Below are 20,309 nucleotides of genomic sequence, written 5' to 3' on the forward strand. Positions count from 1 at the left end.
CATTAAATGCTTCTAAATTTAAAGCCATTTTTCAATTATGATGCGTAAGATGCAGCTCTCCTCCCGTGGACTCCGGTAAAACACTTGTCAGTATGTGGGACATAATGAGATGCCGCTAGCTTCTATATCACTGTATTCCAGTGCACCTCGAACTTAGAGGAACTGACATCGAAACATAGACCATCAGTATCTTCTAGAACAACATGCACTATAGTTCGTCTACTACAGTACTACTTTAAGTTCCAATGTAAGTACTATACTGTACTTACGCTACTCAGCTTATTTTTCGTGTGTATGTCGAAAAATTAGTGTTGTCCATGATAGCTGAGATGTTACGTAGCTGCAAATTGCTGAGAAATTCGATAGCGAATTTTTTTTTTCTCGCATTCCATTCCAGCTTGCGTTAACTCGAAACTTAACTCCACCTGAAGCGAACCTTAATACCGCACTGCATCACATGTTCAGATTCATACGTACTTGTATGTGTGGAAATCGTACACGTCGTGCTGGCGTAATGCGAAATCGCTCACCTGTTGTCTACTTCTGACTATACAAATAACTACGACACCAGTAAAGGTCACCTGTTCTGTGGTACCTAACGAAGCTCGCGGACCATGCATCAGCCATAAAGTATTCAGGCAGTTCCACGGGAAACTCCAGCAGTACTGGTTTCGTTTCCCGCCAGGTGAGGGCAGCTTTGTCCATGGTGTGTGCATCTAGAAATGGGGATAAAGACAATACAATACCGTCAGTGGGAAGTACGACCGCCTTATCCTGGCGTGCAACGAATGAGGGACACTTACAGGGACGAATTACCATGTGGCATTCTTGTTTGTCCATTGGATAAAGCCTGAAATCCATAAGACACGACAGGCGGACGGTGAGCCTACACAGGAAGCATGATATGGACGTGGTTAGGACCCTTTGCAAGCTCGACACCAAGGACATGTTGTCTCCTTCGCTGACATTGACCACAAGCATGTACACGTCGCAAAATACTGATACTACCGTACCTGATGTTGAGGACTACCGATCCATCGGCCGATATCTTTAGTAATACGTTAGGCACCGTAATGTCGTGAGTGTAAGCCTCCTTGGCATTCACAAAGAACAAATCTGGCTTCCATATCTTGTCTACGACATCATTGTCTCCGATGGTGAGTGTCTCGTTAACCCCGAACGGAGATAGCCGAAGTCTTTTGTCCTGCCAAGTTTCTTGAAGGTAGATATCCAGCGTATAGTCCTACAAGGCATGCAAGGACTGCTTCAAGTGACGTTTTTGAGCCAGCAGCATTCATGCTTACGCAGCAAAAAAAAGAAAAAGAATAATAATAATAATGTACCATATTTTCCTCGTCTATAGGGCCCACGTTGTAGATGAACATGCTCGCCGTAATTTGGGTCGGCTCACCTAAAAAAGAAAAGAAATAAAGGGAGGATCATATTGTAGCGGCACCGTCATCATCATCGACCATCCCGTTCATCTCGAGCATAGCGCGCCGCTGCAGAATAAACAGTCGAGCTTCTGGCACGAACCCGAGCTCTTGTCTGCTCTTTGCCTCCTAGCCTCGACAATCTGGTGACCCGGACGTGATACGTTCGCCAACCTTGCGAAGCCATGTCCCACGACGAACCCTCAGCCAGTTCAGTCCCACAGCCTTCGCTGTCCGCTGTTGCTGTCAAACTTCCGTAATACTTCGACCGAAACCCCGGGGTATGGTTCATCCAGGCGGAAGCCCAATTCAGCCTCGCCGGCGTCACATCCCAGCAAACAAAATTCTACCACGTCATCTCTGCCCTTACTCCAACCGCAGCAGACGAGGTATATGACGTTCTAGCTAACCCGTCCCCTACAACACCGTACGACCAACTCAAGAAAGCCCTCCTCCAGCGCACATTTTGTAACTCATTTTCACGAGGGACTAACTTACGTGGATAATGTTTGCGATTCCAAAATCTATTTTCCTCATGATGATCGGTCTCAACTTCTGACGGGACATGTAGTTCACCATGGCAGATACTAAGATGACCCCAAAGATGAAGAGGATGCAAGCATGGTAGATCATGCAAGCATGCAAGCAGTGATCCAAACGTCAACCGCCTTGAGATCGGAGACCTTGGGGATATCTCTGCGCACGCCATTAGCGATGGTGACGATGGTACCGATGGTCCTGAAGCAATGAACTAAACACTGCAGCAAATTCGGCACAATACTGTGCAAGTCTACATAGTACCTTTAGTTCATAACATTTTTTTTTAACTATTACCCGGTGCGCTCGAACAGTGCGAATTCTGAAAAAGCGCAAAACTGCGCGCACATCGAGAGGTAATGAGAACGAATGGCGTTTATCTTGACGGTGGTGCGGCTTGGGACAAAAGTTTACGGAACACGGCACTGGCGTATTTCTTCATCGGAGCGGCAGCCTGCTAGCTATTAGGAAGAGATCGAATAAGGAACGAGTGGCCGGCTATTCCATTCATCTCTCAGTATGCGTGTCCACTCCTGCTTGCTACCTGGCGGTCGCTCCAATGGAGATAGCGACACTCCGGTGTTTCTAACCTTTCGTCCCAAGCTGTACCTAACTCTCAAACCAAAAATCACCGCTTGGCGTCAACAGAAAAAAAAAAGTGTGTACTTACCCGTACCGTATGTTGGCCAAGCTCTGTTGTCATAGTCTTCCAGTATCTCGTCCAAGAAGGCTAATTTTCTCATCTGTTCGATTCGCGCATTTATGCATTGCACAATAACGTAAAGTAGCAGGAAAGACAACAATGCCTTCGGCATGGTTCTAGAGGTAAATGTTATCTAACAGTGTGGACATTCAGAGTGCTAGTGCGTGAAACAAGAAGACGCTGCCCTAATGCAGATGGTCTTTTATATGTGTCACAGGTGGATTGTGCGCATCGTTCTGTCTGGCTGTCCCATTAACAATGCACCATGACTTCTCCCCAGAATGATATAACCTTGTCCCCAAAATGACAGGGACGGGACGCGCACTGAATAATTCCAGTCGCTGATCAGCTGCTCTGATTATACTGAGACGACAGTTTCGCAATGTTCTCTACACCAAATAACATGCGATAATTGTAATTACTAATCATCAACTAATCTTACTGCGTGATACATAGCAACACCGTGGTCCGGCTCGAAGTCCTCCAAATCAAACGCGCGTTGCAACCTGTGAGGCCTTGTGTGCTGCCTGGTCTACATGTCATGCCTCGTCCACCTTTGGATTGTAAGTCACGGTAACGAGTAAAAGTTTTTCGTAATAGGGTATCCATCCATGTTCTAGGACGATTCAGTCAGAAGTTCGTTATTTCAACAGCTTATTCGCTGATGAAGGGCATGAGTAACTGCAGCGATTAACTTGTGGTCGACTGGTCAACCTCGGTGCAATGAGAACAGCATACTTTGGTCCGTCCGTAGATAGCGAATGAACTTTCTTGTGGACTCTGCACTCTTAAAAATGATCTTCACAACATAGCACGCTCCTAGGTAACCATCATCGCGAGTGACATCGTTCTTTCTCCTGATTTGCTAAAAACAGGGGGTGTAAGCCATTTTTGTGGCATCCTCTCATATTAACCGCTGTGAAGTGGGGTAGGGTCCTGTGGCTACCACGGGGAAACATCCCATGTCATCATCACTTCTTCATTTATTGTTGTTGTTGGTGTTGTGGCATTATGCAGTTCATAATTGCCACAAAAATGGTGTACGCCCCCGCCCCCTTTTTTTCATCAAATCAAGGAAGAGAACGTTGTCATTCGGGATGATGGTTGGCTAGGAGCGTGCTATGCGGTGAAGCTCTGTTTTGCTCTCCCCGACGAACTCATGCACCTTCTAAACATCTCCACCCTTCATCCTCCATCAGTCTTTATTTATTTGGCTATAGTCGTGAGGTAGCCCACTTCTGTGTGGCCAACAACGGCAAGCCCATCTGCCATTCACCTCCCCCCTCCCCCCCCCCGTTTCTGTTTGTAGAGTGTATGATGCCCCTGTCACACGGGCAGTGTTGATACTAATTGAAACCATTAGCTATAGGATATCTCGAGCAACACTGTCATGAGCTGCTGTCACGATCCAATGCTCATCGAGAGGCGGACAAGTTACACGCCGGGCGGCGTTGCCGCAAGTAGGTGAGATCCATTCGTCCGTCCATCGACCTAACTTTTACTATATCAAAGGCGCCTATACTGACGTAAAATCCAAAAAACGAGTTTCGAATTGATTTTGATAGTGTTATAATTTCTCATTGTATTCTTATTCTGAATACATCACAGCGACTCATTCTGAATTCATCATGACTTTTCACAAACAATCTGTTGCGTCTTCTTTTTCACTCTCTCTTTTGTTCTGCGCTTCAGAAGCACCAAGCGGAAATACAATGTCAATCATAGCCAGGTACTTGTACACTTTTATTTGTGCACATTTGTGCAGACTGGCAGTATGGAGTGCTCCAGTTCACGATGCGGTACAAGATTACTGATAGTTCACCAGCGCGGAACGAGGCATACGTTATCCTATGGAAATTCAATTACGTAATCTTCGTGCGAGTACAGGATCCAGTAGATAAGATTGAAGAAAGCGAAGCTCAAGGGGAAGATGTAGCGCGATGTGCGATCAAGTGCCTCGGCTCTTTTGTAGTTGCGATGTAGCTCCAGCTTCTCCGTCGGGTCCATTTTGAGCAAGAAGTCATCCGTCGGGTAGCCGTACCGCCAATGCTAGAGCCAAAGAGAAAGAAGGTTTTTCAACAATCATAGTCTATTTTAATCATAATGACCCGAGTATTTCATCGCAGGAAGGATGTTCTTTATCCATATGACAGGCCAAAAGCAGCGGACGACAGATTAGATAGGGAGGGCGGACCCAAGTGGGCTCTTGATGACCGGCTTCTCTCTGTATTATCTGTTCTTACCTGAGGCATGGATCTAATTGTTTGTTTGTTTGTTTTTCTTGCAATACACAAACCCATAGGATAGTGTGTAAGCGTGTTCATGCCGCTCGTATTAAAACTATCGGTGCTCTTTAACTATCGTTTCCCGGACATGTCAACAAGAACACCGTTCTGGCGTTGATAGAGCTGGGTCTTCTGGTGTTCAACGTCGTGCCACTCGTTCCTGTAACACTAGAGTGGTGTTTTCACATTGCCTGCCTCAGAATGGCGAGTAAAATTCGACTTAGTGGGACCTGGCAGGTCTTGTCTTGATACGACTGTAAATATGAACCCCGATTCATGAGCATCATCCTGCCATTTCGAGAAGGATGCGCCCCCGGGGTTCCTGAGGAAGCGGAGGTCGAATTTTTCGCATGTTCACTGATGCTTTATATTGGCCCACATGCACTGAGGTATGGTACCGCAGTTGTTGCGGTGAATCATATCCCTTTTGTATCATGAAGCGTAGCAATGTGTATATCACCCCTCATAGCCTTATGGCTCATACACTGTAAATATTGTTTTGAGGCGCTGTCCATGTACTGACCGTTCCATGTCGTATTAAATTTTCCTACAACACAATCACCTCATCCCATCGTCATTCATGTAGTTGTTGTTGTTGTTACATTAGCCTAAACAATAGCGTTGTCAGTAATTCTGCTACAAAAACTACGTACTTACATGAAATAGGTTAGCGACACCAAAGTCCATCTTTCGCATGATGTATGGTCTCAGACGGACACGAATGAGGTAGTTTGCGAGAACAGTTTCCGAAATTTCAGCGAAGATGATAATGATGCATCCTGTGATCCAAACGTCGACTACTTTGGCATAAGCAACGGGAGGCACCGTAGACCGGATACCAGAAGCGACGGAGGTCACAGTAAAGAGGGTCATAGCGCCAAGAGCAACGCGGATCTGGGGAAGTTCTAGGCGAATCCAGAACCCCACCCAGGAGATGAACACTGCTAAGCAGGTGGGAAAGTACGTCTGCAGCAAATGGTAGTGAATACGTCGGTCGAACAGGAAGGTGGCATTCAGGCAGCTAAATGTTCCTGACAAAATTGTAAGAATGCGTGAGGCTCAGAAACTGCACACACAACAGCAAAGTTGAAGGGTGTGCTCACCTGTACTTCTGAAGTCTAAGTACTCTCCCTTGACGTAGTCAACGTATTCGTATTCTTCCATTTCAATCGGAAACTCGAGTGCGAGGCCTTCGTATCTACCCCATGAAAGCTTCGTTTGATCAATGCGCTGAGCGTCTGAAAAAATAGATACGTACACATTGCCCAGCGAGACAAGACAATCAAATAATGCGGACTAGAGAAATACGTCTCTTACTCGTTTTTGAAGCGCGTTGAGGGAAATTGTTCAACTTCGTTTCAACACCGGAGTAAACGAGATATCGGTGTGTGTACGTCCGAAACGGTTCTTTCTCGCGTATTAAAGAAATTGATGACAGTAACCTAGTTTGATACAGATACTGAAATTACGAAGCCGATTCAAGTTTGTATACCAGATGGGACAAAGACAAAAACTGTTATCGGTGGAGTTCCTAATGAGGTCCCTCTCTCCCCTCCCAGAATTGCAAAACAAAGGCGCCACTCGAAAGCATTTCCGAGAGATATGCTACTATACAGAGGGAGGAATACGTAACAAAAATGTGAAAGATTATACAAAGAGGTTGGTAACAAAAGCTACGACTGGCTACGCTATACATTCATGGGTTGTCAACCGCTACAAACTGAGTCATGCTTTTATAAGTGTGCTCGAGACGCTGGCTCCTCAGGATTTCATACTTGTACACTCCTCTTTCTGTGACATCGACGTCTATCAACTTGAAGTTTGCCGGTTACAATACCTTCAGCAAGGCATACGGGGTGTCCAGCGAAACGTAATACAGTTTTTAAAAAATTAAGATGAGCAATGCAAACAAAGAAACTCGAGTCCGGTTGTTTCACTGTCAAGCACACACGAATGGGGTCTTCAGATTGTGTCTAATCGCCGCACTAAAATTAATTTGACAACCACGAATGAGTCCTGAATAGAAAAAAAAGAAAAGAAAACACTGCCGCGAGTTAATGTAGGGAGCCAACCGATCGCTTTTCCTACTGTTGAAAGTTGTCAGCCTAGATGCGCCTGGGGGGCGTAACACACTCAGAGTCATGCTCACAGGCCTCTTCCCGTATCGTTTCCTCTGTGTAAAGTTGAATACACCGATTCTTTCTTTTTTTTTCTTTTTTTTTTTCTGATGCTCTACGCAGATTTTGCACACTTGCCCTGAATTATTCATTTTCTTGCAGGTTCATCCGACATGGTACGTAACCGTAATTACGTGTGAGGATGATTCATAATCTGTTGCCGTGTTGGCTGGTCGACTGCCTTGTGTATGAAAGGTGAGTATATTTGCAGTTTCGTATCATTACGCATATACATGTTCAAGTTTCATAGGAGCGCATAATAAGCTAAAGTGGCAGACAACTTACACGGGCGAAGAACCATCGGGCAGGCCTGCTTATCCAACGGGAATCTTCTAAAGTTCATCAGACATGCCAAGGACAAAGTAATTCTGCAAAAAATGTGGTGCTGCGCTTAATGTGGAATGCAGCAAGGTAGTTATGTATTCTCAACCTGAATGCAGCATTTCGGACGCGACCACAGATTTTCATGACTATTCCGGCGAAAACAGCGGGAGGTGACCCCGAATACTTTTTGATTCTGCCTGTGGCGTGTCCTGCAACGAATAAAATGAGCTCCTGCGAAAGAACGATGAGCGCAGGTGACCTGCAGGGGTGGTGACGATGGAACTGCCTGCCGTAGTCGCCCACGCTCAGGCACGCAAGGTCACGACTATCGCGGGGGGATCGTGCGTCCTGGGCCGACTTCACAGGGAACTGTGCCGACATTTGTCTTAAAGCGTCTGAAGAAAACCCAGGGAAAACAACCAGACAGCACGTCCGGCGCCAAGATTCGAACCCGGGTCACCTCCCAGTCTCGGCGTGGAATGCCGTCATCGTAGCCACTATAGGCAACGGGAGCTTCTACCTGCAGGGGGCGCGCGAGGCCTGTAGGTAGGCAGATATGTAGGTAAAAAAACAAAAAAAATATGGAGATGTCTGCCCACCTCTACATTGGGCCGGCTACTCCAGTATGCTTATGGTAGCGAGGTCTGGCTACCAAGGAGGCCTGTGTTCCGCACACGCTTCAAGAATCCCCCACTCTTGGAAAGAGCGTATCGGCCGAACGCGGAACGAAGGGGGGTAAGTCGTGACTTAACGTTTCTCCCCCTGGCAGGGCCGATCATGCGACTTGTGACGTAGACTGGCGCAGCTCAAGCTGGAAAAAGCAGCATGTGGGCCAAGAAGAAAGAAAGACGAAAGGCGTGGAGCTTGCCGACGTCACGCAAGAGGATCGTGGCGGACGTCCGCCATTGCTTTCTCCGAATATTTTTTGTAAGTTCGATTGTTCAGTGACAATACACCCGATAGTGAAAATATCATCCATAGCGTCTCCTGATGGACAACTTGACGAATGGAACAGGGTTTCGAGACATGTTAAAGGTCACCACATTGTTCCATTAAAGGGGCCGTAAACAGGCCACCAAACATTTCTGAAATAATGATACCCCATGAAAGAACGCAGCTCATAATACCCAAATATACATTTCGTTCGGCTCGTGCCAGCTCATTGACCCGTATAACTGCTTTCAAATATGAGTAACCAGCGAGCCTCTCTCCACCACGCATACGTCACATGGCTACGTAGCGTTTTGCCGTCCAATCCGGCGGCCCAGCTACGCTCATGACGTTTCAAATTACCAGCCAATAAACATACTTCGTTATCAGCTGTGAGTCGAAGCGCTCAGTTTGTTTGTATGAAACGACGTTTTGCGCTCCGTAGTTGCGAAATTCAACGTCATGACATCTTCAACGTCTCCGGCTGGCGCAAACGTCAACAGCTGGGCTGCTATCACATGACGCGATTCGAACCCGTATTCCTCCCAGTCACGACGTGACATGGCCAGCACGCTATCCACTGTACCACGCGAGCTGGTGACGCGATGCCGCGTGGATCAAACCAATGTACGGCAGCCCAGTTGTCGGAACCATGCGAAGATGACGAAGATGTTCCATCGCGCACCGACCTAAGATTCCGGAACTGTAGTCCCGGATATTCATTCGCGCAGGTGGTGTGCTGCGTGCTACTACCCAGAAAACGTAGTGCGCGTATGATGCCTAAATTAAACGCATTTCTTTCTCAGTTTGAGGCTGTAACTGTTTAGATTTTGAATAGAAGAGGATTCACGTTCATCTAGTCCAATTTCGCATTTGAAATAAAGTCGTACGTGGAACACTCAATCGTAATTGGTGGGGAAAGCGCTACGTCAAAACGACGTAAAGTTAGAGCGCGGGGCGGAGCTAAAATGCAAAAGAGTGATGCAGTGAATATTTCATCCGTATGCAAGCGCCTTTTGTTTTTAAGCGTTATTAATTGCAAGGAGTTTTCACTGACTAAGTTCCAATAATATAACACAAAGAAATGTGCACCTTTCATACCTGTTTTCCGCCCCTTTAAGTACAATCACTATTTTAGAGCGCTGTGCGTGTCGCAAGTTGCAACTTCTCGCAAAATTACAATCAACTGATGCGAGAACGGTACCTCATGCTGTACGAAACCCTTCCGTCAGGTGCAATCTTGACCAGCTGGTTAGGAACCGTGACCTGCGGCACCGAGGCTTTCTTGGCATTAGCAAAAAATAGATCTGGTTTCCAGATATCTGGCATGATGAGGTCACCTCTCAGTGTGAGCGTTTCGTTGATGCCGAACTTTTGGAGATTGAGCCGAGGGTCGTACCATGCCTGGTGCAAATGAAGGTCAAGAGCGTAGGACTGCAAACCAATGCCCGCGTTTTCAAAAATGTAAGCTATAGCGACTGCAAATACCGTCGCGAAATCATGTAACAGTGCAGAAGACACAATGCAGCAGGCATAGAACTCTGAACAGCAGGAAACATTGACATTACCATTTCTGAGGTGTCCAGTGGCCCCATGCTGTGAATGTCGATGTGAACATCGACAATTGTTGACTTGGCTTCATTTAACATGCAATATGAATAAAGAAAAGTGAAGCCACACTGATGGGACATGTACCTTGGTAACTTGCAATTGAATTTTACTATGCAAGATACGAAAGACAAGATTATGCATTTTGAGAATCGCGAGCCAGTCGGGTGCTACAACTTCAATGAGAAGCCCTTGCCTACGTTTTAGTAGGGCACCAAATCGGTGGGTCAGATTCCGTTCCCGTTAATAAGATACGAAGAACGAGAACATGTATATCTGAAGCTTATGGACGTTTTAGGTTGTCCCGGTGAAACTATATCACCCAAATAATGCGGAGGTAACCCAAATGGAGCTCACTCCTGGGGCGCTCTACTAACTACAGCACACAGTTGGAAACTATTTACGAGTGCCATGTGTAGGCCAGGCCCGCTTGTCGTAATTTTCAAGTATGGCATCTAGGAATGGCATATGAGGCATGATCTCTTCGTTCGGCATCTCACGGACATGGTACTGGTCCATCATCTGCCTTTCAAGCCATTCGTCACGGGATGGTTTGGAACTGTAAGAGAGTCATTGAGAATCAACCTATAGGAAACATTATTCGAAAATCGTGTTACCCGCTTCCAAGATTTACTCATGATCATAGTTCTGTCTCGACGTAAAGCCACGAATTAACATTATCCAAGATACACATGCTATTTTAGAGCAAGAAAGTACTTCACATAACTTTACTCGGCGAACGCGGATATAAATTGCTATGGCTACCGCACGCTGGATATTCCTATGAATACCTTCAAAGTAAAAGTAATTCAACAGGTCACCTTTGAGTAAGTCAACATCTCACCTCAACACGACTTCTTCGGCAGCAGATTCACTTAGGAAACCCATCAAGAGGAGCTCCGTGACAATAATCCAGTGCATTGTTTGAACTGCCTGCGCTTCATTTAGCTTGCATTCATGTTTGTTACGTAACCTCCCTGACGGAAACGCATAATGGGCGTGGAACAGTCACACTGTTTCCATCTCGCTCTATTTTTTCACAATCGGAAATATCGTTATGGGCTGCAAATTTTAACGAAAGCGTGTCAGTTGGCATCTAGCATTTTTTTTGTTCAGTGGAAAGGGGCATCAATCAAAATCATGAAGCAGGAAGCCGCCCTCGCTCTCGCTAGGGCAGCACCTTTCTGGGAATAATGTGACATAGCAGATAAATATGCTCTGTAAATGTTTATTACATTACAAAAGAACAGAAATGCGCTAAAGCTTCAATCGAGCCACCCAAAGTGAAGAATAAAAGAAATTCCTTAACAATTTTGCCCTTGCTTTTCCTCGCAGACGGGAAATACAAAAGCCATAAACCGACGAGTCCTGTGTTTTGTCAATACTCAACGGGATGATCAACAAGAAACTGGTAAGCATAAATAGTCCAGTAGACGATAAGGAAAAAGAAATAGAAAAGGGGAAAAATGACACGTGCTATCCTGTCAATGCTGTATGCTCTCTTGACATTCCTGTAGAGCTCGTCGTAATCGTACGGATCATAATTCTCGTCCTCCTTATCGCTTTCATAAGGCTTAGGCTTCACCAGCTGGAAAGAAAAAAGAAACAAAGATATTATTTCGGAGAGACTACAGTTGCGGAAACGCCATTACGTATTAAAGAACAATTATAAAATAAAATGCCTTGCAGGTTGATGCCTACAACTAAGTAGGAAATGCATCAATGCATACTTTCGTATAACAGAAATAAGGGGTCATGATTGACCATGGCAGTCTCGTGTGGCAAGCTTTGTGGGAGAACTCTGTTGCCATTGAGAAAAGAAAAGGGAGGTGCCGCGACAAACGCAACCAACTTACAACGACGACGCTAATATTTCGGTTCTGGTTTTAACCATTTTTGACACACCCACAGGCTGTAGAAGCACGGAGTCTCCCATCACATCCTGCACACCTGTAACACCCTCCCAAAGGTCTTACGAACACCACTCACCTAAAAATAATAATATTAATAAAAGAAAGTAAGAAAGCCAAGAAGACCAAAACGAAAAGCGAGCAGACAGGGCTGTTACACGTCCCCTACAGAATTTACCCCCCCCCCCAAGATAAAAATTCTGCGCAAATCTCTGGGCATACCCCCTTTTGGTTCCGCTCCATTTGGCTAATGCCGTTATTGTTTTCTGAGATGTAAGAGAACCTGACAACGCAATGCGTTATAATGTATGTACCATGAAGGAAGGAATTTATGACTCAGTACCCGCTACAGATTTCTCGCGGAGTGGCTTGTATGACACATTACATGTGGACTTCAGGAATGGAAAGCTTATTGCGACTATTTACTCCAGAGCTAAAGTTAACAGAAAGACGAGGATACCCGTTGTGGGACGAGGGAGGAAGCATATGATTTCGTTCAGCGGCTTTCATTGCTGCAGCGTCACACATGATCGATTCTTTCGATCTTTCGATAGATCTTTCTGGTCTTAAGGGCTTCAATTACTCGGTCCACATTATGTGTTCTCCGTTAAAAGTACAGTAGCAGAACTTTACCCAGAGCAATCCATCGTCGATTTGTCTGAACCATCTGGGTCTTCTTTTCACCCTTCCGATGTAATGTACCAGGGTAAATTCAAAAAGCGCTCCAAAGACGGCACAGACGCAGCCACCCATCCACACATCCAAGGCCTTCATATACGACACCGGGGGTACCTCCGACCGTACACCGGTGTTTGCTGTAAGGTGAGCCAGGAAAAAAAGAGTATCTTAACCGTCATTTTGCTGTGAAGTTCAGCAGAACAAGTGCAGCCTTTCTTCTACAACAATGTGCTCGACCGTGTAGTGCACCAACGTTAGTAGTTATGACGGTCACAAGTGGGAAGCAAAGCGTACAGAAGAGTTACTTACTTGACACTAAGTTGAGAAGCATTCCAAGTCCGAGAATTATCCTTCCTGGAGCCATCCCAATGTGCAGGTAGAAAGTCAGCCAGGATATGACAACAAAAAGCATGGTAGGGAAGTAGATCGTGATAAGGTAATATCCTCTTTGTCGAACAACGGTGAAACGAACTACGAGGAAGCTGAAGGATCCTGAAAACAAAAACGAGACACCGGTCCAGTATGCCTGATGTGGAACTATTGAAACTCACATCTGCTTGGCTCGATGTAGCCTTGCATTTGACCGTTCTGGACAAACACGACCGGTGGTTTCCTTACCTGTCTCGATCGTCCTCGTGTAGCGGTCGTGTGTAACCCCATCTAGGTGATACTGTGGAACGCTTATCGGCTTTTTGAAAACGATTGGGTCCCTCTTCCAACGCAAAACTGTCTGGTCGATCGTCTGGGAAACTTTGAAAACGGAAGTAGAAGTGCTTTACAGCATGCTTGTAGAACTATAATGTGTTCTTACTCACATGGTCCTAAATGCATGGGGCACCGCTGAGTATCGAGCGGATAGTGGTCGAAGTGCATTCTGCAGGCCAGTTCAAGGCTAAGCCTGACATGATGTGAAGAAAGGAAAGTCAGATAGTTTGATATTTTCTGTAACTTCTGCGACATGGGTACAGCGTTGCCATTCAGTACTCTGCTAATTGGATACTTTTGGAAAACCGCTGCAAAAGCGAAAGGTAACTCCTACGATAAACTACCGCCGATTGCGAGCAAGGGGCCGTTGAAATGAACCTCGCACTCATACGTTTCTAATTATCCTCCTCATTCTTTTTTGCTACAATTCCTTGCTGCTTTCTCTAACGGTTGAAGCTGATGATGTCTTCCAGACAAGTGTTCCGCAAGCACAATGATTCAGATCAAGTGAAGCTGCCTCATAGCCGTACATAAAGTACTACTGCGATATATTGCTCCGCACCCCCCCCCCCCCCAGCTGTACCTCATTTTTCTCTTCCTTTTCCTTCTCGTCCTCTCCCCTATCTGCAATAATAACTGTGCACACCTGCGCTCTTGGCCACGTCTGTGTGTGTGTAGGGGGGGGGGGATATACGTTTATTTCGGAAAGGTCAGCCTGACCAATGATCAGCTTGCTATTCCTAAAAAAATAATACAAATATTAAGCAACAACAAATATTAGATAACGAATGTGGAGTGAAGTGTGGATGACATGAAAGTCTGGTTGTTAAATCATAATTGGTTCATGGGGTCTGTCGTCTGGAGGAAGTCGAAAGTGATGCACCACTGACGGGAGCGGCGCACAGGGTCAAGTAGTACCGGTCCCACGTCTGTGGGACCACACGTTAACCAGGCATTTCTGACACCGAGCAGATAAAGGATGGGACATAACCATTATAGGAGCAGCTTCGCGCTTGATATTTGAAGTGGTAAGCAGAACGTACAGTGCATCAATAAGGAAGCATGTACCTCGTTAGTCGCGTGAGAGAATGGCTTCAGGAGCCACACCGAAGTATCGCCACCTGGTGCATCCAACACTTGGCCTGATTATTTTGCAAGCGAGCAACCTGTTTACGTTATTTGCCCCGGAAAGGAAGTCACTATTTCAGTTGCTTCCACACTTCGAGACAGTGACTGACATTTTTCGACAACTCTCAACAACAACTCTGGATTTGTGATATTACCGCATGCTGTAAAATACTTGTCCGTCCGGGCTGATGTCCACCAACTGGTTGACCATAGTCACATCGTGCAAACTGGCTGTTTTTACGTTCGCAAAAAATAAGTCTGGCTTCCACATCCTGGGTACGATATCGGCACCATTCAGCGACAGTGTCCAATTGACGCCGAACCGGCGCAAGTTAAGTCTCGTGTCCAGCCAGGACAGCTGCAGGTGCATGTCCATGCCGTAATCCTGGAATCGAGCAGTTACGTTGAACCTCTTGTCTTGCTATTCGCCGTTAACTAACCATATCATCTTGGGAGAAGGGTCCTATGGAGTCTATGTGGATTCTCACTTCAACTGTTGTCGCTGTTCCTGGAAAGCGGCAAACCGCAGAAAGCGTTCCGAGTCAAGAAGTAACGCTACTCACGTCAAAGCGGTTCACCTTCCGGAATTGCAAATTGCCGTACAAATGTCCGCTACTACGATTCTCCGCGTGATTCAATTAAGGTTAGGCTAGATAGCATCCTATGACAGTTTTTCGCATCGCCCTGCTTTCACAGATGCACTGTCAGAAGATTCGCTTACCTTGTCCAAAAGTAGGCCACGCACTGCTGTCATAGTCCTCGAAAATTTCGTCCAAGAATGGCAGCCGTAGCCTTTTTCCAATCGTTAATCGTCGTGCATATCTAGCCAAACTGTGATTCGCCGACCTGGCAACCTCTCGTCTGCAATGAGATAATCGTTACAGAGGCAAATCCTCTTTTCAATAGCGGGATGTTTAGTTAACGATAGCGAAAACTGTTTAATATTTATCCATCGCTGTGACCGAGAAATCAGTCTCTAGAGTGAGCACAGGTGTTAAGCGTGCTATTAAAAAAGCTAAGCTAGTGGGTGACGCGTCTTCATTCCTCACTTCTCGCGCGACCGACATAAGAGCTACAAGTTCATACTGCGCAACACTGGCATGAGTGGGCAGGGGCACGCTAACGTGGCGGTTTAAGTGGACGTTTATAACTCAAGTCTCGTTGGTTCAGTCAGGCTGGTGTATAGTAAATTCTACGTTTAAAAATAGTTAAAGTGAATAATTAAAGGAAACGGCGCGGTGCTACCTAAGTGATAGCACGCGCTGGCTCCTGGTTTTGCCCAAAGGAGTTCAACGTGTCAGCCTAAACTTTCATGGATATATCAAGCCTGTCAACTTACGTGAGTACACTTCCTCGACATTCCAAGTAACGCACGTTGAAAACTAAAAATGTGCTAGCAATGACTAGCATATTTGATGCCATATTGCATCCTGACAGCAGTTGACGGTGAACAGAAAACGTTTGCTACGATTCGCGTAAGGCGGCCCTTTCCCTTCCTACCATCCTCCCATTGTGTCGTTGACCCCCACTCGGTCTGTTCAGTTCCAGTGAATGGGTGACAGTCGCCGTGTAACGTGCAAATGAAAGGAACCACGGGTGTATTCGTTTTAATACTTTATTGGACCTACAAAATACAATTCTTATTTAGCAGCAGGCAGAATGGTGGAATTTCCACGCACCGATTTGGCAAAAGATGTGAAGCACATCAGGGGTGACTGAAATCAGAAGGAACGGAAAAATGGCGGCTAAAGAAACGCTTCCAAGCGACATCACATCTTTCCAAAGAATTGTCATTCATGCGCCCCACACCTGTGCTTGTACAAAACCGCGTTCAAGCTAGTATATATCTACTCGTTGCAAGCGATAATTTTCTTTGTGTCAATCCGTCACTTTTTGGCCAATTAGCACTACGTGTATCACCTGAATTTGTGAAAAGCATAAGCGACTTGCATCAGGTATTTAACGTTCGCGACACGGTTGGATTCTGTCCAAGAAACTACACATTAGAGGGCACCGTTGTTTAGGCGTCGTTTGTACAGGATCAGACCTCGGGGCCGTGTACTACGAATGTAAAACGAAAAAAAGAGAACCCGCTATCATTGTACACTGCAACCCTGTAATACGCACCATCACTGATGTGCATAGCCATAACTTGTGCTTCACTGCACTTTACAGGCACTCAACAGCGACCAATCATGCAATTCAATTCAGTTCAATGCAATTGCAGGAATACGTCTTGGCAGTAATGGTTCGTGATTAATTGATTATACACTACAGTAAGTGCACATTAAGCGTAGCAGAGACTACGTTGTCAAAATGACAAAGTAAGCGGGTTAATACACTAGAGTAAGTTTACAAAAAAGCTATGAACAGCAAAACAGGAACTCCTTTAGTTCGAATATGGTGGAAGAACAACAAACCAGTCTCGTACAAAACAGAGAAAGTGCTACCTATAAAGCAGCCTTTCGGAGATAATGCTATCAAAGAGATGCATATAAAATGGCACATCTGTGTTTACTAAAGTAGGATAGAGTTGTATCTCTACATTGTAATTTTCCATTGAGGCAATAACCATTGCCCATCTTTTTCATCGCCACAAAGCCATCACAGCACATTGAACATTCTCGCCTCCATGGACTGTTATATCTAAGGAATGTGTCCGCACCAAGCTCTTTAAAACCTCAACAGGGCAGAGATCTTTATTCTTTTATTTACATACACGCATACGGCTCACAAGTATACATAAGGACACAGCTAAGCATAGAGGCGGACAAAAGCAAGTGGCGACATTAGGCGTAGATGCAGAATCCGTATCCGTACCTTCTCCCTTTGTGACACTCGGAGTACGATATCGTTACTCCGGGTCACATCCAGTCCCAAATGTACCGTTTGCTCTTACATGTGAAATATTCGGGTACGTTGAATGAAAAATACGTGGATCAAAGGACATCTTAAATAAATGGCAACACCAGAAGCAACTATAATGTCTGTCGCGGAAATCAGATTGCAACGTTGGCGTAATATTTTTCGACAAATTAAATTCTGCACTGATATCCTTCGGAAATGATGCTGCAGAACAACCATATATTGGTTGTAGCTGGGCAAATTGCTGAAGTTGTTTGGCGGTAACGTAGGCAGAATGTCTCTGCGTTTGTGGTTCAGACACGGGCGCGAAAACATACGTAAAGTTGTACGTTTCTCTGTTCGTCTCCCTGCCTTAAGCCCGACACTCAGGAATATATATGCTGGCCACGTCACGTTTACACCAGCTCACTCGCATAATCCTCTTTTGCTTATTGTTTAACGACGTTAGCACTAACATAAGTTTACAATATTGTTAACCTTATAATGGCGCATTAAATGACATATCAGGTATATTTTGTCTTTTAACGCACCATTTGCAGTTGCTCCCAAGATGATTTTGATGACATGCCTTTTCCCCATTTAAAGAAAAAAAAAGAAAGAAATCGCGTGAAGTGAACTTAATCATGAAGAACTCATGTAATGGGTACATAAAAAGAGAAGGAAAGATAACATTTACATGTAAAGAGCTTCATACGTTGCTGCTCATCTATTCGTATCCTCTGTGGGCCCTCTGTCACGAAATAATAAATACGCTAAAGCTCAGCAGCATTCTACGTGCAGCAAGTGTTTCGCAATGCAGCCGTTAAACCACGAGAACAAGTGTAGTAGATCTGCTCTACGTACATGGAAACATTTAAGTGTACCGCAACCAAAAGCAGTTGATTATACAAATAATCCAAAGTATAACACATGGGTAGCACATAGAGGCGTGTGGCTATCGCTGATGGTAGTCATGGAAGCTAAGTCTTCAGGGAGTATATCTAGTTCATATATGTATATATATATTTATGCATACATAGTTTTAATACATCGAACAAGAAATATAGGATTTGCGGGCATTGTTGTTCTTTTTATTTTTTAAATTTACGGTATCTCCTACCAAAAGGAACATCGTTGACATCAGTGCTGTATTGCAGGAAGGCGTATGACGTTTAAACCCTATCACGGCGGCCATTATCGTGAAGCAAATTCGCAAACAAAACGTAAATTTTGAAAATTGCTTCTGATAATCTATTTACCCGCCGTGAAAAGCTTCACGCTCTATATGTGTGATCAACTCTCTGTGTTCTTGAACTTTGTTGAACTCCAAACCCACGTTGACAGAGTGTAACAAACTAGGGTGAGATGTGGCTGGTCGCTACAGATGAAAAGGAACACGAGGGTCGCGGGGGAAGAAGAAGGAAACTAAAGAAACACACTGCGAGTGCACGTTTTTACACGTCTGCAAACCTTGCTAAACACAGAGACAAAAGACAGAGTCCCACTATACTTTGTTAAAAGAGAAACGCACTAGCTCGTAGCTGCTGTGTTGTAGGTTGATGATCATGCTGCCGCCATCAGCATTGGGCCACTTCAGCGGTGGCAGCCACAGGAGGCTGCTCTGGAGCCACAACATTGGCTACCTCGTCTTTGGTTGGCGAAATGTCCGAGTCGGCCCCGTGGCCGTTGGCCTCCACTGCAGCGACATCGTCGTTCGGAGCGGGGCTGGTCGGCTGTACAGGGCTCTGGAAACAAGAAAAGAACTTTGATGAACTAATATACTGGCACTGAACTCGAGTCATAAAGGCAGAAGAAGAACTGAACTCTGTAGTGGACTGAAGAGCCGAAGCTCTTTTATTGTAGAGGAGTCTGTAAAGTCAAACGGTCGTCACAAAAGATGCTCTCCAACTGTTTCACAATACCTAGGGCTCGTCAGCTGTCTTAACCCTAGGCAGTGTTTGAGAAGTTAGCACTATAGTTGGCACTAAGGAAGTCATGCTGTGCATCCTGCCTGAATGCCTTGTGAGGTGGGAGATTCACTCCTGGAGGCCGGCGTGCAAGGCAGTGACTGATATGTATTGTCAGGAAGAATGATCGTAAGCTTCCCCCCAAGAATCAGTATCTTCTTGGAGTGATCAAGAGCCTGCCACCTGAGACTACCACCTGCACCATGGAATTATAAGACTGCAGACACTGCAGAATATGCTGCAGCATTCCGGCCGTCCCATAGTTAACTCCACCAGCTCTCGGGACAACTCCATCTCCGTTAGCGCTATCCAAAGAAAGTCTCTACATATTCCCCAGAGCGGACACGCGAGACACGCACGATTCGTTGTCTGCTCATGAGCGAGTAGGTACACAATGGTTGCGTTAAGTAGGCGCCCCTCTTTCGGCACACTGAAATCGGGAGTATAAGACGCACGGAGCGGCCACTTAACAGTGAAAAGCAACTTTGGAGTGCTACACTGCTCACTCCCTGATCCCGCAAGGTGCTCTAGCGTTGTTCTCTTCTAAGCCAGAGGGTGAAGTGGCCCTGGCTTTCTGTCACAACATTGGCACTCATTCCGTGGCACCGTGTCCACTGGCTTTCATGGGCCACATGACCTATTTGACGGAACAGATTGAAGCTAGTCCAGCCATCACTGATCGGGACATGGATAGTGACTTTTCGCTCTCTGAGTTAAATAACGCACTCCTCCTGTCACGTGTTCGATCTTCCCCAGGCCCGGATAATATCACGTATCAGGCTATCCGTAACCCGGATGAGGGATGTCAGAAGTGCCTGCTCGAGGTATTTAACACGTCCTGGAGAACCGGGAAGGTACCTGACAGTTGAAAGCAAGCGCGAGTTGTCCCACTACTGAAGCCGGGAAAATCGCCCTCACAGCTCTCTTCTTTCAGGCCAGTGAGCTTGACTAGCTGCCTTTGCAAGTTGTTTGAGCGCATGATCCTCCACAGAATCGAGTGGTGGCTCGAGAGGCACTCCTTCCCGCAGGAAATGACAGGATTCCGCCAGCACAGGTCTTCCATGGACTCTGTTCTTGACT

The 20,309-nt window shown here is 45.7% G+C and overlaps 4 protein-coding genes across 6 annotated transcripts in view; all 4 read right to left on the bottom strand.

The window, feature by feature from the left end:
• Positions 1-229: 229 nt before the first annotated feature.
• LOC135383750 (gamma-aminobutyric acid receptor subunit beta-4-like) lies at positions 230-2,737 on the bottom strand. The gene is made up of 5 exons (XM_064613088.1): positions 2,641-2,737; positions 1,344-1,411; positions 1,014-1,243; positions 804-886; positions 230-716 (listed from the first exon to the last, which is right to left on the bottom strand). The coding sequence occupies exons 1-5, from the start codon at positions 2,711-2,713 to the stop codon at positions 538-540; spliced, it is 633 nt and encodes a 210-aa protein (XP_064469158.1). The 5' UTR covers positions 2,714-2,737; the 3' UTR covers positions 230-537.
• Positions 2,738-4,164: 1,427 nt separating this feature from the next.
• Positions 4,165-10,991, bottom strand: LOC135383752 (glycine receptor subunit alpha-2-like). Its single transcript, XM_064613090.1, has 7 exons — positions 10,402-10,991; positions 9,958-10,025; positions 9,594-9,823; positions 7,421-7,503; positions 6,062-6,196; positions 5,616-5,989; positions 4,165-4,722 (listed from the first exon to the last, which is right to left on the bottom strand). Exons 1-7 carry the CDS (start codon positions 10,517-10,519, stop codon positions 4,522-4,524), a joined length of 1,209 nt encoding a protein of 402 aa, XP_064469160.1. The 5' UTR covers positions 10,520-10,991; the 3' UTR covers positions 4,165-4,521.
• A 76-nt stretch (positions 10,992-11,067) lies between these two features.
• On the bottom strand, positions 11,068-14,791 carry LOC135383751 (glycine receptor subunit alpha-2-like). The gene is made up of 6 exons (XM_064613089.1): positions 14,574-14,791; positions 13,401-13,483; positions 13,204-13,335; positions 12,895-13,077; positions 12,541-12,722; positions 11,068-11,585 (listed from the first exon to the last, which is right to left on the bottom strand). The coding sequence occupies exons 1-6, from the start codon at positions 14,786-14,788 to the stop codon at positions 11,376-11,378; spliced, it is 1,005 nt and encodes a 334-aa protein (XP_064469159.1). The 5' UTR covers positions 14,789-14,791; the 3' UTR covers positions 11,068-11,375.
• A 1,226-nt stretch (positions 14,792-16,017) lies between these two features.
• Positions 16,018-20,309, bottom strand: part of LOC135385603 (microtubule-associated protein 4-like) — a 73,454-nt gene continuing 69,162 nt past the window's right edge. For 2 of the 3 annotated variants that reach the window (XM_064615028.1, XM_064615026.1), the window contains exon 8: positions 16,018-19,007. In XM_064615028.1, the coding sequence (XP_064471098.1) occupies positions 18,840-19,007 (168 nt within the window). In that variant the 3' untranslated portion in view covers positions 16,018-18,839. The remainder of the gene's footprint in view (positions 19,008-20,309) is intronic. The other variant, XM_064615027.1, reaches the window with a different exon arrangement.

The sequence above is a fragment of the Ornithodoros turicata genome, chromosome 2 (assembly GCF_037126465.1).
Source record: "Ornithodoros turicata isolate Travis chromosome 2, ASM3712646v1, whole genome shotgun sequence".
Taxonomy (NCBI): domain Eukaryota; kingdom Metazoa; phylum Arthropoda; class Arachnida; order Ixodida; family Argasidae; genus Ornithodoros; species Ornithodoros turicata.

Bases quoted from the DNA above. Each gene is read 5' to 3' on its own strand.
- LOC135383751 (XM_064613089.1), bottom strand. From the start codon at position 14,788: ATGCACCTGCAGCTGTCCTGGCTGGACACGAGACTTAACTTGCGCCGG. The intron at 13,336-13,400 runs GTGAGTAAGAAC...CCGTTTTCAAAG, and splicing joins CCCCATGCATTTAGGACCAT to TTTCCCAGACGATCGACCAG. The intron at 12,723-12,894 runs GTAAGTAACTCT...CTCACCTTACAG, and splicing joins GCTTCTCAACTTAGTGTCAA to CAAACACCGGTGTACGGTCG.
- LOC135383752 (XM_064613090.1), bottom strand. From the start codon at position 10,519: ATGATGGACCAGTACCATGTCCGTGAGATGCCGAACGAAGAGATCATG. The intron at 6,197-7,420 runs GTAAGTTGTCTG...CTATTTTTTCAG, and splicing joins CCCGATGGTTCTTCGCCCGT to ACGCTCAGCGCATTGATCAA. The intron at 4,723-5,615 runs GTAAGTACGTAG...CTTTGGCTCTAG, and splicing joins GTGTCGCTAACCTATTTCAT to CATTGGCGGTACGGCTACCC.
- LOC135383750 (XM_064613088.1), bottom strand. From the start codon at position 2,713: ATGAGAAAATTAGCCTTCTTGGACGAGATACTGGAAGACTATGACAAC. The intron at 1,244-1,343 runs GTACATTATTAT...CATGCCTTGTAG, and splicing joins CTATAGACGAGGAAAATATG to GACTATACGCTGGATATCTA. The intron at 717-803 runs GTAAGTGTCCCT...CCCCATTTCTAG, and splicing joins CCACATGGTAATTCGTCCCT to ATGCACACACCATGGACAAA.